Consider the following 16,924-nt stretch of genomic DNA (forward strand, 5'->3'; position numbering starts at 1 on the left):
TAGGTCAAGTCCAGAGAAGAAGAAAAGTGTAGGAACTGGCATTTTCAGGATTTTATATTAATGTGTTGGCTTACGAGATCTCCTTCTCACTGGGGGTTTACTGATCTACTTGATTCTCCCTCTCAAGAAATAGGAACACTTTAAAAATCTATTTCCATATAAATATAACCCAGCGACATGGATATGTGATTTGAAATTCCAGGAAACATGATCAAATTGCAGTGGAGCAATGGTTTTAAGGCAAACTCTTCAAAGCATCTCAAATAGCAACACCCTAGTTGTGACCATTCCTGACTACTTATAGCACTAGTCCTGGGATTAGACACCCAACTCAAAAATCCTCCCCTCCTTGTATTTACTGTGTCTTCTGTGCCAATTGACATTGGCATATCTCAGCCCGGTGGAATTAAATTTGTTTCTACTTGAATTCTAATCTGGAGGTATAAGAGAGGAAAAGGAAAAAAGCATGATTTACAAGTGATTCCAAAGACAAGCTATAAATAATATCTTTATCTTTCATCCAATGGTACCTGTTTTAAATTGTAACAACAGTATTATTTTAGTCAACATAAATCACAAAGAATTTCCACTGATAACACCATCCAGCCCAAATGTTAGTGAGGTGAAATATCTTGCTGTTATTTTCTTTTTAACATGCTTTGTATTTATAAAAATCACCTAAGAAAGCCTTCTGTTAATTCTTGCACTTGTAGATTACTCTTTCTGGCCTTTTCTACTATTCTGAATTAAGCTTTATCACATTTCCCTGCTCTGCTCCACATTGGCCTCCATGTCTATCTCACTTTTATCCCCTGACAACCAAAATATATATCATTGTCAGGAAGAATTATTGAAGATTTTTTTAAAGGAAAGCATTATGAAAAAATTTCATCCCTCACCCCCTGCTATCTGCTGTCTCCTTAGCTTCTTTTATTATGTCAGTTTTCCTCACCCCTCTAATTCTTTGGTAGACCTTAAAAGAAACTATGGTAACATGACATATTATTTGTAGACCTATTGTTTTTTCATTTCTTTTATGCAAGCTCTACGAGCACCTGCACAGCAAGCTCTAATGTTTACTCTTACTACAATGAGAAATTGACATTTAAAATTTTCTCTCTTTAGAGTGGTTCCAAAAATAAAACAATCAATTATGTAAATGTCTATGCTTTATGAGATTTAGTTGCTTTGAAGTTTAATACAAGCATTATAACAACTGTTTCTGAAAAGTAATGAACTTATTTTTTAATTACTTTGAATTTTTTTTGACTGATTTCAAAAGATTGCTGGTAAGAATTACTAAAGCTCCCATTCATTGGCCATACCATTTGAGGAGTGAAATTACCATACTATTCAAATATATCTATTTACACAAAAAGATAATTTCCATTTAATTTGACAACAGGGATGTATGATAATTTACTTCTTGGGATACAAATTATGAATAGAATAATGAAACATTTTTCTTATTTGTAGAATACCTTTGATTAAAAAAGATAATGAATTTTTATTTCAATGTTTGCTACATTAAGTAAACACAACTGATTCTTAGGAGGATTACATACCTCTTCAGTTTTAAGTTTCTCTTTTAACTTTGCCTTCGGTTTTTCATATTATAATTAATTTTTCTCATTGCAGTGCAAAATATATTCCATTTGTACTATATAGCCTCTTCAATTATAGAACTATAGTACATAATTTGTTAATTTCTTGTCAAAGTTGGAGGTTTATAAAGGAAATTTTCTACTAACTGCAATTCTAAAAATGACTAGCTAATACTGAAATGTGGAATGAATTACTAATGTTACATAATAATTAATAATCACATTATTTGTTAAGTATTCAATGGAACTATTTTGATATGAATTAATAGATCATAAGCTATAAAATTTTACTTTTACTTAAAAACAAAAAGGGATAAAATTAGAGAATGATTTAAATAAATATGATTTTGGATAAATATCTCTGTTATTAACCTATTTTAACTAAAAATTTAACTAAAAATTTCCCTTGAATAATTAGGAAGTAAATTAACCAACTCACACTCTTTTGTAGTAAAATTATGTTCTACATTGTTTTATTGATCTTATAAAAATAAACTTTTAGTCAATATTAAGTCAGTCCATTTCAAAAGCTCAACAAATAATGGAAGCTTTTGAAGAGACAGAAGTATGATAAATTTTCTCATTTTCAAGGAAGTTTCATTCAATTTAACTTCTTCAGGAAATAAAAGTTCAGGGACTAAAGCTTGATGCAGTGTCTAGAACATAATACCTTGAGGAATATTTTCATTAAGCTCAAATATTGTATGGCATTTCTATATCTGATTATCCCAAGCCTAGGAGTCACATAATCTTATTTCATTGGCAAAGGTAGAAAAAAAGTTTTTTCTTTCAGTTTACTTAGACCAAAACAGAGTATTTTCACTGATAAATTATTACTCTGTAGTATAAAACAGGAATGACCATATGCTTTAGGCTGAAACACTCAGGAAATGGGACCCAGTTCAGTGGAGAAGCTGAATGAATGAATGACACCAGTCCCTCATTCTCAGTATTATGAGCATGAATATTAATTTCCTGAAACTCCAGTCCCTAAAGGAATTCAAAAAGAACCTGAGTTAGGACTTTAAGAAAGTTTTATTTTTATTTTTATTTTTCAGAAGTTTTGAAGTGTTGAGAGTTTCAAGGGTTTTCAAAAGGTGAACTTCCTGAATTTTGTGAAACTGACTAGTTTTTATAAAATATTTAACAAAGTTTAATGTAAGCCTAGAAAATTATTTTGGCATTTTATTACATATATTTAAGGTGTATGAGATTATGTTTTATATATGTTTATAAATATCAAGAAAGTCTGTATATGCATATATAGACATTATATATGTGTTCACAGTTTGTAAGACACACACACAAGAAAGTCATTACTATAGTCAAGCATAGTCACCACTCACACACAATGTAGTAATCTTTACTATAGTAAAGCAAATTATCATACCCATTTTTGAATTTTCTTAATTCCTCAGTTCTGATCTACCTTAGAATCTAGGCTAAAGAAACCTAAGGATTATAGCCCTCCCCCCAAAAAATAATAAAAATAAAAGAACTGAATGAAAAATGAGAATAAAAACATAAAAATAGAGATTTTCAGCAAAATTATAACTAATTACAAAGAAACCACTGTGCTTATAAACATTATGGATAGGCTACATAACAATTATTATGGAGAAAGTTAATACTCCAACATTATTTTCTTCCAATCCTCAGAAGTAAAGGAAGTAAAATAGCTGAGGTCACCACCGCCAATAACAAATGGTGCTGCTAGAGCATTCAGGGTTAGATTTGTCTGGCAGGAGAAATAAATTCTTATTACTGCTGTTTAGCAGTTCCACACAAGTCATGTGTTCTAGAAATAGAACCTGCTACAGAGCCAGTAATGTGTTGAACACTGGAAATCCAGTACATTAGAAGTAGCTACAGTTCTTTCCTAAACCAGATTAGAGAAAACAATGTGGCAATTTCTTTCTTCTTTATTTCCATTACCATGAGAAGTTTCAATTAATTATCTATTACTTTTTCAGGTATTAAGGATATAAAATCCTAAAACTTGTACAGGGTCTTTTAGACATTGAAGATACATATTACTTGAAATAAGGATGCTACAAACTATCAGAAAAGCACATTCATGTGATGCAAGTTCAGAAGAAGGAATCTAACATTAATTAAACACATATTGTGTGCCAGATCGTCTACTTGCTAAGGAAATATCTACCAAAAACAGCAGTCAGAAAGTAGTGCCAAATTCTGAAAAACACAGTTCAAAAAATTCGATCTCAAGAACATGAATTTACATGCATGCTAAATTTGGTTAGAAATATATTACATGACATTGGCAGGAGAAAAGAATGTATCTATCGCTTAGGTTCCTATGTAGAATGAATCTTCATAATGTTAAAAATACTTTACATGTAACAGTTTATTTTTGGAAAAGCATGTTAATTTTTACTCTTACCATTCACTATAGTAATAAGGATAATTACTTTGAAAAGCAATAGGAAATTTGATGATTCCCCTTGTACATTAAAATTAGATTCTTGTGCAGGTAGGATTGATATAATTTCACTTTTTATTCTCACTAAATTAAATACATATAAAAAATGTAACACACACACTATGCCACTGCTCATCCCTAAAAGGAATAAAGATGTTTAAAAATCCTCAAGCATAATTTTAAATCTTTTCACAGTATGTATAACTAATTAGAATTGTGCCTTCAATTTATTCACATTATTTGGATGTTTTTCTAATTGTTATTAGTTCCAACTCCAGCCCAGCTATTTGTCATTTAGAGTCTAAAGAGATGCAAAGATCTGACAATATGTCAACTAAATCTAAGAATGCAGAATCACACATTGAACCTATTGCATGCATGTAAAGAATATACTTTCACTTCTCCATTTAAACACTACTATGAAGACTTGGGGTGATATCACTAGAGGTTAATATTATTTTTTCTCTTCTTGTAAATATATGGAGAGACAGAAAACGCTGATATGTCTATCAACGAGCAGACTGTAAACATTTCATATCAACTTACTATACTTTTATACAATATTATATTAATTGAAGATAATTCTAAAAAAATTTGAATGGATTTCTATTACTATAACTCTCTAATACAAAGTTCAAATGAATATTCTCTCCATTTGAGAAGTGATTCTATCACTTAAATTATTTATTTATTTTTAAGGAAATGCCAATGTTTTTCAAGAGCCTAAGAAGAACACTAATGAAAGCATGGAAAATATTAGCTTTTAAATTGATAAAAATAACAAAATACAATTGCATTTGTAAATTCATTTCTTAGGCATGAAATTCATTACTAATGTTGATAAATAGAATTTCATCAAGCTGATGTAACAAAGCCAGTTGTGTATATTTACTTTATAATTAATTTTAAAAATAATTTTATGTGACTTACTACAATTGGAAATCTAAAAACTCAACACTTACCTCATATGGGTGATAATGAGTGTTGTGGTGGGAATGAAAAAGTCATCCACTCTGTCAAACTGTTTTCCCACTGGCTGAGTATGAATGGTGTGGTGAGGGACATTCCCACTGGCCAGGGTTATTACCTAAACAGATTACACAATGTTTAGATCTGGGCAATACATTTTCTTAAATACTATGAACTTTGCTATGTTTTTAGATGAAATACTTTTTTCTGACACTTGTTTGCATAGAATCTTTACTGCCTGCCTCAAAATTAGCATATTGTTAGGCAAACTGAAATTTGTGATTGTTTTTCTAATTTTCAATATGGAAACCTTTGTTTCTATAAATAAGTGGGGGAAAAAGGAAAGATATTTGTTTTGAGCAATTTCTGCTTAAAGTACAAAATACAGTTATGCCATACATAACAGTTTCAATCAACAACAAACTGCAAATACAAAGACAGTCCCTTAAGATTAAATTGCCTAATAACATTGTAGCCATTTTAGTTTTTGTCAGTACACTCTATACTGTGTGAATGAGAAAGAAATAGACATAACTCTGCAGCTTTCAAAACATGCCCATCATTAAGAGCTACATGTTTGTAAATATACATATAAGCAATCTCTACTTTATAAAAAATGTTAGCTTTGCTATTATGAGAAAAATAAAAGTAAGTCTACAACTGCTACAAATCAGATATTAGGACAAAATACTTCCCATAAGAACAAAACTGTCAAAACAAGCATGAAAACTCCAAAATCATATGAAACACTTTAACTTTCAAAAAATCATAGCATCATTTTTTCTAACTTTGCTTTCTATAAATTCAAAATAATCAACTAAACTAAGCTTTAATTAAAAAGTTTTTCTTTTCATTGCTGGCTCTTAAACTTTTATAGCCCATTAAATGAAGGATCACCATGTTTAAATTGTTGACTTTGTGACTTAGAAATTTAAAATTTTGCTTCACACATAGTGTTTTCCCAAGGACTTTGGCAGGATATCTGCTGTTTTTACTGAGTAATCCAAGTTGAAGGAGAGGTGCCTATCTTCAGTGTTTTCATTCACAGTACCCCCTATCACACAGAACTCATCACACAGCCCTACCTAACCCAAATCATCCACCATCATTGAGATAATACTTTGTGCCTTCATGATTCAGTAGTTACCATTATAAGATATGCTGTATTATGGCAAAACAAGGTCCCTCCTAGTTCAAGCATCAATTTCCCTTCCCAGTCTATTAACAATATCACAAGGGAACACTAGAGTCAAAATGAGGAGTTGCCCATGTTTCTTCTGATTTCGTGAATTCAGTTTCTCCACAGGACTATTTGTTTCCCCTTTCAAATGCATCTTAAATCCCATTTCCTCTGTGGATGTTTTCTGATAATACTGTTGGGAGACAATTATCCATGCATATTTTGACATTTCTGCAGAGTCAGGTTTTTCTGAGCAAAGGAACTGGCAAATCTGGCTAAAGGATTATGGCATAACACAAATGCTTGGGAGGCTATTCATGGCAAATTGCACCTGAGAGATTAGAGATTTATCTCATTTGAGCCAAATGCTGACATTCTAGGGCATTGAATTACCCATCCTAGGAGAAGATTTTCATATATTCCAGAGTAATAATATTTATCCTATGCCAGCAGCCCCAGCAAAACTCAGAGATATAATTCCAGGTTCTTCTCCTGGTACAACTATAAAGTATGTGCTGGGTAACATCCTTCTCTTAACACATGGCTAATGTTGACATAGCTGAGAAATAAACACTAACATACTACTTGAGAAAAAAAATTCTCTGTTCTAGAGAATATGTCCTATTTGTTTATATATGTTTCTATATGTATTATTTGAATGGCACTTCTCAATTTCTATATTTTATTTTACATTTCTAGGTGGGACTTACCTTTGACTCTCACTTAGTTAATATTTTAAAAATTCACTATATTCTATTAGCATGACAATGGTTTTAAGCATTCAGAGAAAAATAAAAAAAAACACTTTCAGATGGCTGAATAAATGTGTGGGAAGTTACACAGGACTTCTATAAAGCTCTTTTTTCCCCTTTGAGTGTGTACAATATTAAGGAAGTTTGCTTAAGCAATTGTGTGTAACTACTATAACAGTTGGAAAGTTGTTAACCTATCCAAGTAGCTTTCACCAAGGTTTGATTCTGAAGAATATAGTATATTGAAAATATGTGTATGAATATATGTATATAAAATGCATATATATATATATATATATATATATATATATATATATATATATATATAAAACTATATCCTACTTATCTTTTTGATAGGACATTCTGACAGTCATTCAGTAGGAATATTATGCTTTTCCCTTCATGAAATTGTGTCAGTCTCCTTGAATCTGGGCAGGCAGTATGATTTGCTTTGATTAATAAGGATGTTGCAGAAGTTTTTTTATGTGAACTCTGATGAACTAAACATTAACTAGATCTGTAGCTTCCACTCTTATCACTTGCAACCATTGTCCTCTAAAAATCCTTGTCTAAAGAATAAGAAATTGCATGCAGGAGGCACCCAAATGAACACTAGAACCTTGTGATAGGCATGAGGTGATCCCATTTTGGACCCTGAGGTAACTGGAGCCACACTAGTGCTCCTAGATCATACCACCAGAACTCCCCAGTTAGCCATGTCACAGAATTATGAGGGGTGTCACTCTTTAAGACAACAAATTTTGATGTGGTTTGATTTGTACAATAGATAACTGAAATAGTATTTCAGATGTTTCAAATGTCATATATTTCCAGTGAATATCAAATGAGCCATCATTATTATTGCTCAGTAAAATATTTCGTTTCAAGAGACCTGTCATTTGTGAGTTAAATACTGTAACACTGACAATAACTCAGAAACATAAAAAAATAGTGTCAGCGAAAACAGACTAGAAGTAAAACTATTGCACTCAATATACGTCATTGAAAAATGACTGAAGGTTAATGATTTAGGGCCTTGTAAGGAGAAGCACATTCAAGGCAGAAGTATAATCACAAGGTAATTTAAGAAATAGTATAAAGCATATTGCCAGGGCTAAATATTTCTTCCAATTCCTCTCTGCTTCCTCTTAAACTTGTAAGTCCAGAAATCTAAAGATTGTACTAAAGGGTCAAGATCAATGCATATTTTTTCCTATATCTGTGAAGTGCTCACATAAACAACTTCAAAACAGAAGCAAATCTCACCACTACAGCACACATATCCCCCAATTAAAAATTATGCAGTCTAATATAATAAAATACCATACTTTTGGAGAAAATGGTGATCTGCTCTGAGGCTCTTGCACTGTAATCCTCTTGGTCTCTACCTTACATGCACCACTGAAATTGTTAAACAGTAATGCTACAGGTTAAATGTGTCCTCCAAAAATTCATGTTCATGTGTTGGAAACTGGGTGGACTCTAATGCAGCAGTGTTGAGAGGTGGGAACTTTGGGAGGTGATTGGTTGAGCCATTAAAAATGGATGAATTCCATTCATAGATTAATTGGTTATTAAGGAGTGGCTTTGTTTATAAATCATCCCTCTCTGATATGCATGCTCTATCTCTTCATGTGATGCTTTTTACCATGAATCTGCCACCATCCTTAGACTTCCCAGCTTTGAGAACCATGTACCAAAATAAACCTCTATGCTTTATAAATTACCTAGTCTTTGGAATTCTGTTACAGCAGCAAAAAGTAGACTGAATTTTTACTTTTACTTTCCTAATAACATCAACTTTGTCACTATAGATTATTCTTTTTATATATAAATATAGACTCTAATGAATATGACCCATGATGTCCTCAAGACTCTCAACTTTTTTTTTTTCCTTTTACTATGAAGATCTAGTTGTGATTAAAACTACATTTTAAGATGGAAGCATAACATCGGCAAATGGTCATTATCCAGTGAGCTATCTAAAAGTTTGAAATCACTGTTTTCTCAAATATACTGGTATGTACTTACCTGTAGTGTTGGGGAGGTCTTCTCCATGGTACCCCAGCTTAGGACCCAAACCTGATCATGTGATTTGTCATAGTGTAATTTAACTGGGACAGGATCTGTGCTCACTGCCTGTAATAAAGAAGAGTAAATAAAAGAATAACTTTCAGACTAAATTATTACTTTAAAACTATGCCATAAATGATGAATGATTCTAAGAATTTAGATGTCAGATTAAAAATTTAGTTTGACAGTTGTCTAATATTCTGACCCCTTTTGATTAATTTGGAAATATTATACTTAACTCAAATACATTTTTGTTCATTACTTGCACAATTTTATATACTCTTATGTCATTCATTACTTACATAAATTGTGAGTCAAACAAAGACATTTAGAAATGAAGATAAAAAAGATTAATATGCTCATTTTGATCAAGTGTTGAATATAGGTAAGAACTATGTTTATATTATCAGAGTTTTTTCATATTTATCCTGAATATGGGACTTGACTCTATGTAAAAATGTCAAAAATCTGATATATGGTTGTAACTTTAATAACTGACTACCTAATTTAATTTCCTTAATGAGAAATCCAAAACCACAGAAAGAAAAAGAAGCATTTTTTTAACCACACTTGGTATGGCAAATATGTTTTTTCTGCTAATGTTTATATTAAACATTTACTTAAAACACAATTCCCAGGAAATAAATTACTGCCAGGAAGGTATTTTACTCACCATAATTTCAAGCCATTTATTTTATAAGCTAATACTTTTTAAAAGTAGTTTCCTATAATTGTTTAATTATATATTTTTCTAATTTAATTATATATTTTTCTAATAACATAAAATGAATTTAATAAAACAGACTTTATCTAATAATGAAAGTATTTATTCTCAAAGCTCTGCTGAGTATCCTTAGCAAATTTTCCAAGTTCTAATTTACAATGAAATGTTCTTCTCAGTAGATTAAGAAAAGGTAAATTACATTTGTAATTGGACATATGGAAACTTATAACTTAAGTAAAATATTGGAAGTCAACACTAATTGATACATCTCTTCAAAATCTTATCATTAATTTCGCTTACTTAAAATGCTCAATATTTTTGGATTATTTTAAATAATAATTTTTGAATAAAAATATTTAAAAACATTTCTATTTTGATATTCTTACTTTTTCTCCTGGCTAACAAAGCACATATTGTTTGGAGATTTATCAGCAAGGCAGAAATGTTAGTGTTGGTAAGCACCAATTTACACCAAGAACTAATTCCATCATTTCCCTTTGACAGATAATAAGCTTTCCAGTCTCTACAGAGGCTAGTAGTAGTTACATGGCATATTAAAGTTTCTGTATTGTAAAAATATGATACAAGATTTATGAGAGTGCCATTACAATTCATCAACCCACATGGTCTTGGAAAGAGCCTCCTTGCACCATGCTTTCACTTTGTCTGCTTTGAATGTTACCATCAAAGCCTATTAAGTTTTAAGTTCCATTGTCATCTTGAGGCTTTGAAAAAATAAGTTTAAGGAGGAGAAGCCAAAAGAAAAGTAAAGCAGAAGAAAAATAAAAGGAGATTGAATTCATGATAATAACCTTGAGACAAATCTAGGACAATTATCCCTAGACTTGATGAAATTAACATAATTAAATGTTTTATTGCTTAAGGAATAGTTTGCCTGATATTTTGTTAATTGTATTTGAATGAATGCCAGATGTTTCATTTGAATTTCTTCATGCACTAATCAATAATTTCAATGCATATATAGCAAAAGAGCTATCATCAATCACTACACTAATGACAAAGCAATAAAACTCCTTTGAATTTTCATATTATCTTCTTTACGTGTTAGACTTGTTCTAGGTGTAATTATAAAAGCCTATTTTGTATGCATTTTGAAATGGAATAATCAGTAAGTCTTCAAAATATTAAGGATTGAATAGCTTAATGTAAACAAAGCAAAAATAATAAAAAGCTTATTGTTATTCACTGGTAAGAACAGAGTGATAAAATGAGCAAAGGTCTAGAAGTTACTTTAAGTATCAAGGAATTTTCTAATGAAAATTTCTAGTTTGCCAGCTGTACAGGTATTTTTCTTTTCATCAAGCCTTTCATAGTGTTATTTTGTATGGGTGTATCACAATCCACAGATTGTTAATTCTTATTTAATGGTGTAAGGAAGCTGAAGCTCAGTCATGTCAGTGGTCATCTAGCCCATGGTCAGAACTTCTAGAATTTGATAGTCTGTGCTCCTTACCTATGAGAACCTCTCTGTGCATGAAGGTCCCTCCCTCCAGGTAGAATGATTAATTCCCAAAAAGTTACAGATCTATTGCCCTCCAATTTATACCTCTTGTATAAGAAAACATTCTTTGGAGATTTTCTCTTTTGGGAGATTAAAAGAAACTCCTGGAGGTTCAAATAAATGCAGTTTCCTCTCTAGAAGCATATAATCCTAATGGTGAATCAGTGAAAGGCAGTATGCATATGCTTATGAGCTTGTGTTCAGAAGCTGATGCTTATCATAACTCCACCTCTTAAAATTACAATACAATATCTTAAGAAGTTACTGAATTTTTTTTTGGTTTGGTTTTTTATACCAAAAAAAAAAAAAGAAAAATAATAATACCCACTTCAAAAGGTTGTTTTGAATTTTACATGAGTTAGTAAATAGTAGTTAATATTCAACAGGTGCATCAAGCCTTAGGATGTGCCTGTTGAATTCTAAGCAATACTGATATACTACTTATATTACTGCTGCTACTGTTAGAAAAACTAGGGCCGAGCAGAGAGGATCAAGTTCCTAGGTTCCATCCCAGCACTTCTGAAGCCCATGCCCCCTGGGGAAAAAAAAAAAAGTAAGGGAACCAGTTATTTTCTTGACTGTTAGCATTTTAATGCTTTAAGATTTAGAAATTAAATACCATTATTTAGCTAATGAAGAAACTGAAACCTAGGAAAGTAAGTAAATAAACACAGTCTCTGCTTGAAGAGTTTACAGATAAAAGGCACTTAAAATAACTCCATGTGGCTTATAACATGAAAAAAAAATACAAAGAACAATTACTATAAAAACTCAGAGGATGTATAATGCAGGATGAAGGACAAGGACAGAGGAGATGCTTTGAGCCTTAAAGTATGATTTTTTTTTTTATGAATGGGAAAACGGAGACTGTTTTTTAAAGTTAATTTATGAGGGTATTTTACAGGAGATGTCAGAAGGCAGTCCATGATTAATTGCCTTCAGGTAAATTAAAAGATATGTACTTGGAGTAGGGAAATATCAATCAAAATTTCAAAACAACTTCAGAAATCGAAAAATTCTTATCAAAGATCTATAAAAGTTTTAAATATTTTGTGTGTCAGCATTTCAAGAGTTTGCCATTAAATTTAGTAATTTTAATGTTTGGTTATAAAAATGTATCAGTACCGAGAGGGGAGAGCAGATCAAAGTAATAAAAAGAAATATGACATTGTATTTTGAAAAATGTTAATTCTTAGGAAAAAGCATGCTTATCAGTTTTTAAATATAAAATAGTACATTTTTTACAGAGGGATCATTTACATGGTTTTCAGAAACAGAATATATCACAATGATAGAAACAGTGATAGAAATATTTCCACAGGATTGCCTTCATGTTAATCTTTTCTTAACCTAATTTTCAGTCAATACAGCAAACAGTTTCCTACTTACAACATCAGCTTTTGAAAGTAATAAATCACGAATTCAATTTTACAAGATATCTGCTATTATATTCTTGATAGGAGATGGACAGATGTGAGTAGTGGGAACATGAGGTTGGGGAAATTGTTCCATTGTGCTGACCCCCACATACTGTCACTATTGAGAAACAATTTACCTGCAGTCTTGACTGGCATAAGTGAACAGAATGCATTACATTTCTCAGCAAACTACCTGTTATCTGCAGGAGAAATGCAGGCTCAAAATGAAACGCCAATAAAAAGAATACAAGGTACCCTTTGAAGTGGTGGTTCTTGTGACAAGATCCTGGAACTCAGGGAGATAAGAATAATTCCCCATAACCATAACATCTGTAAGAACAATGTTCCAATTAGAACCTGTGAGCATGGGTCAAAGTGATCTAGAGTTGTCATGGTGTTGGGGACTCAAAATTCTGATATCGTCTTGCTGTTAGTCAGAAGTCAACAAGTGAACTTGTATGGACCTCTCTGGAAACATCCCTGGGATTCCTATCAAACTTAAGAGCAGGAGTGATGCACTATCTCTCTCCTTTCTGAAAGGATCCACTATTTCCTTTGAGATTGTTTCCCACTTGAGATTGATTCCCACTTTCATATCCCTTCTAATAAATCTATGCATATATTACTCTGAGTGGCTTATTTGAAATATTTCTCACTTGGTCTCCAAAGTTGGGGTTAAATGGGTATCTCTACACTGTCTCAGTTTCCTGAAAAGCCTCAGATTTGTAACACTTTTAAAATTTAAAGGATCAGTACATTTAGAATATTTGCTTTCCCTGCAGTAGACAAGTAGTATTTTTGACACTTTAAGTAGTAGTAGTATATTTGCTACAAGAAAACTTGCAAGCCTCTGTGTCAAAATATAATCTAAATATTTTTTCACATTTTGTGAAAAGGATTTCAAAACTTGTCATTATTGTTTATTTATCTTCAACCACACCTCATATTCTAATATATATATATATATATATATATATATATATATATATATATATATAAATAATATGTATATGTAAATATATACATATTTATAAATATATAGGGTTATATCTATCATCCAAAGGCTGTTTTGTGACACCACCCCTGCTTTTTTCATGATTAGAGTACCTATCATCTTTAATCTCATTACCTGGTTTTTGCTTCAAAGTATATACTCCCTTGTCTTTTGCAGCAGATTTGTTAGAGTGATTTCTATTGGTCATTACACAAATTATGGCATTCATCAACTCAAAACACTACAGAATCCCATCATTTTCCTTAGAGTATAGGCCATAGGTCCTTAAAATGAAGATCTGACCTTGATACAACAGTCCCTGGTCTGGCTTCTTCGACCTCCTTGCTTATTAGATTCCCCACTTTATCTGTGATGTAGATGTTCTTGGACTCCTGTACATTTACCTAATGTGAACAGAAATCACACTTTTGTCTTTTGGAAGCATTTCCCTTGGCAGCTCTTCTCCTGATATCCTGATGCCTGTTTCCTCCAGATCTTTGCTCAGAATTCAAGGTCACTGTGACCACTCCATTCAGTGATGATGTACCCACCCTTGCCTGTGTACTTCCCCCTGCATCTCAGTCTCAATCTCACTTGGCCTTGCTCTCCCACTTTACTTTCTCCAGTTGCCTGACATATTGCATAATTTATTTTGTTATATGTACTTTTTGTCTATCTCCATCCAATAGATTCTAGATTTTAAAAAGGCAGACTTTTTGTATTTGTTTAGGTCAGTGATACCTAATAAGTGATAATCATTTATAACTAACCCCTAAATTTACTTAACTTGGAAAAGTAAAGTACGAAATTGTCTTAGACACTAAAACGTATTCCAACTATTAGGACTATTATAATTATTTTGTATAACAAAACAATTTTACTATATACAGAATTTTTCTAGTGTTTACAAGTATATATTTTAAAAATTTAATCCCCATAACAGTCTTTTATGAGGGTACATACTATTATTACCTCCTTTGTATAGATAAAAGTGAACAAATGACTAAAGACACCAATATTGACCCCTCTGTATTACAAAATTCACATTTTCCCATTGAAGTGCTTGTGTCCATACTATATTATATGACTGTTGGGGTTAACACAAGTCAATGACTAGAAGTCTTTACGTTTGTGAATTGAACACAAAATTCTGGGAAAGGATTCCCAAAATATGTTGAAGGAGAAAGGAGGAGGGAAACTGGCCACTTCTCTTATCTCCAATCTTTAGGTGGGATCAAAGCCTGACAATGTTGGTTGTGGTCATATACTCATAAAATATTTGAAGAAACCCATGTGCACAATTGGCATGCAATCTATCCTGTGTATATTTTCCCCTGCTTTTAGGCACAGGCTGGAATGCCATTTTGTCCCAGCCTTCCATCACTGAGCAGCACAGGTGTAACAAAACATCTAAACTCTCTCCTTTGAGTCCCCTAAGTTCTTTCTTTGGGATGAGAAAGTAGCATACTGGAGGCTTTGCAGCCCTGGAGTTTAACAATGACCATTCAACATAAAGATGAATTCAGCCTCAAATATTGGTTGATCTGTATATTAAAGGTTTCTAAAATGAAATTATTCTTAATTTCTAAGATAATAAGAAATATAAACAAATGTTATACCTCATTTATGTGGCACTTGCTCTGCTTTAGAGAACATTGGCTTACATAAAATTTTTTGTTTTGTCATTCAACATTCATTTAATTCAGGAAAAATGATATTAGTTAAGAAACAGTATTCAGGAATATGATTTTAGAAAATATAAATCAACTATATTCTTATCTTTACCTTAAAATAAACTAGATTGAATATCATTTGTGGTATACTATACATTTGTCTATGAATATCATTTTGGTACAAAAATTGTTTGCACACTATCTTAAGAAGACTATAAAAATAAACTTTACTCATAGCTGGTGATTTGTATCCCCATTACAATAGAAATAAAGGGATCAGTTTTAAACCATTGAATGATTCTGTCATATTTAAATAAAGTGTTCAGGTAGTATATGTTGTAAATTTCTCTCCCTGACATAAAAGTAGTATTAGGTTTTGTGTGCAAACTATCCCTTTTCTTGATCTGATGATATTTAGATTGTTAGGCCCCGTCTATCATCTCAAGTTCTATCGAGTTCTTGAATATTTTCTGAAATATCTTTTAAATAGCAATATTTTGTAATTGTACTTGAGAGTATTGATCTATATATTCAGTTCTAGAATCCAAATTTCTTAATTTCCCATGCAAACCTATTTTGAGAATGTTATATTACCATAATGAAACAGTCTCATCTTCTTCCATTTTGGTAAAAATGGGTTAAAGTAAACTACAAAGTGTAATGATTAAAAGTAAGGTTTTTACTTGTTATTGTTTGTAAAGATAAAATAATAGCATTTTCTCTAATATTTTCAAGGCATTGTTTACAGACACAATATACATGTACTAGGAGGTCTTACTTATTGGTTGATATTTATTTATACCTTTCCTGATCTGTAAACATTAATTTCCCTTATAATCCCTATGTTCACACAGTTGTACAAATCCATCAAGGTATCCTGAGGAAGATACATTTGTTGCACTTCAACAAATACAAAAATTGTAAAATACATGGTACACAGTTTGTGGACCAGCTTTATTAAAATTTTTAAAGATGAAATACTGAAAATAGCAACAATGATATGCAGAATTGGGGTTGAGACTTGACATGAAGGAACAGTGAAGCACAGCTTGTTTATCAGTCTGACAAGGAAAGTACCAGCTGGCTAATTAAGTGAACCTAATTTAAACTAATGATGTAGATTCTCAAGATAATGTGCTAATGGCTAGAGGAGACTGCCAATGATACTTAAAAATACTCCTGAGGTGTTTGAGAAAGCCACTTCTGCATCCAAGTGGAAACTGATGTTGCTCCATAGAAGACAAAATGAGGTCAGTTGTTTACTAGTTAATCTTTTCTGTAGCAAGACATCATCTGTATGTCATTGTTAAAAGAAATTCAATAGTAGGAAAACAATAATTTGAATCATGTGATATTTAAAGCAATAGGTTTGTAAATTACATTAAAAAATTGTGACCCTTAATTTTCAGCTTCAGATAAAAATGATATTGGTGTTATCTATTAAAAACAAATATACAAATGTTTCCCTAATGCCAAAAATCCAAGAACAATCTGGAATATTGTACACTGACAAGAAAATACTTGACATTTAAAAAATAATATACAGCACTGCAGTTTTAAGCTTAAAATACG

At 31.6% G+C, this 16,924-nt stretch overlaps 1 protein-coding gene across 4 annotated transcripts in view; it reads right to left on the bottom strand.

The window, feature by feature from the left end:
- The window catches only part of Fstl5 (follistatin like 5), a 762,470-nt gene that overhangs the window by 74,252 nt on the left and 671,294 nt on the right, over positions 1-16,924 (bottom strand). For all 4 annotated transcript variants that reach the window (XM_048813586.1, XM_048813584.1, XM_048813585.1 and 1 more), the window contains 2 exons: positions 8,980-9,087; positions 5,010-5,134 (listed from right to left, as the gene is read on the bottom strand). In XM_048813586.1, coding sequence (XP_048669543.1) covers positions 5,010-5,134; positions 8,980-9,087 — 233 coding nt within the window. The remainder of the gene's footprint in view (positions 1-5,009; positions 5,135-8,979; positions 9,088-16,924) is intronic.

Source organism: Marmota marmota, unplaced genomic scaffold (assembly GCF_001458135.2).
Source record: "Marmota marmota marmota unplaced genomic scaffold, marMar, whole genome shotgun sequence".
NCBI lineage: Eukaryota > Metazoa > Chordata > Mammalia > Rodentia > Sciuridae > Marmota > Marmota marmota.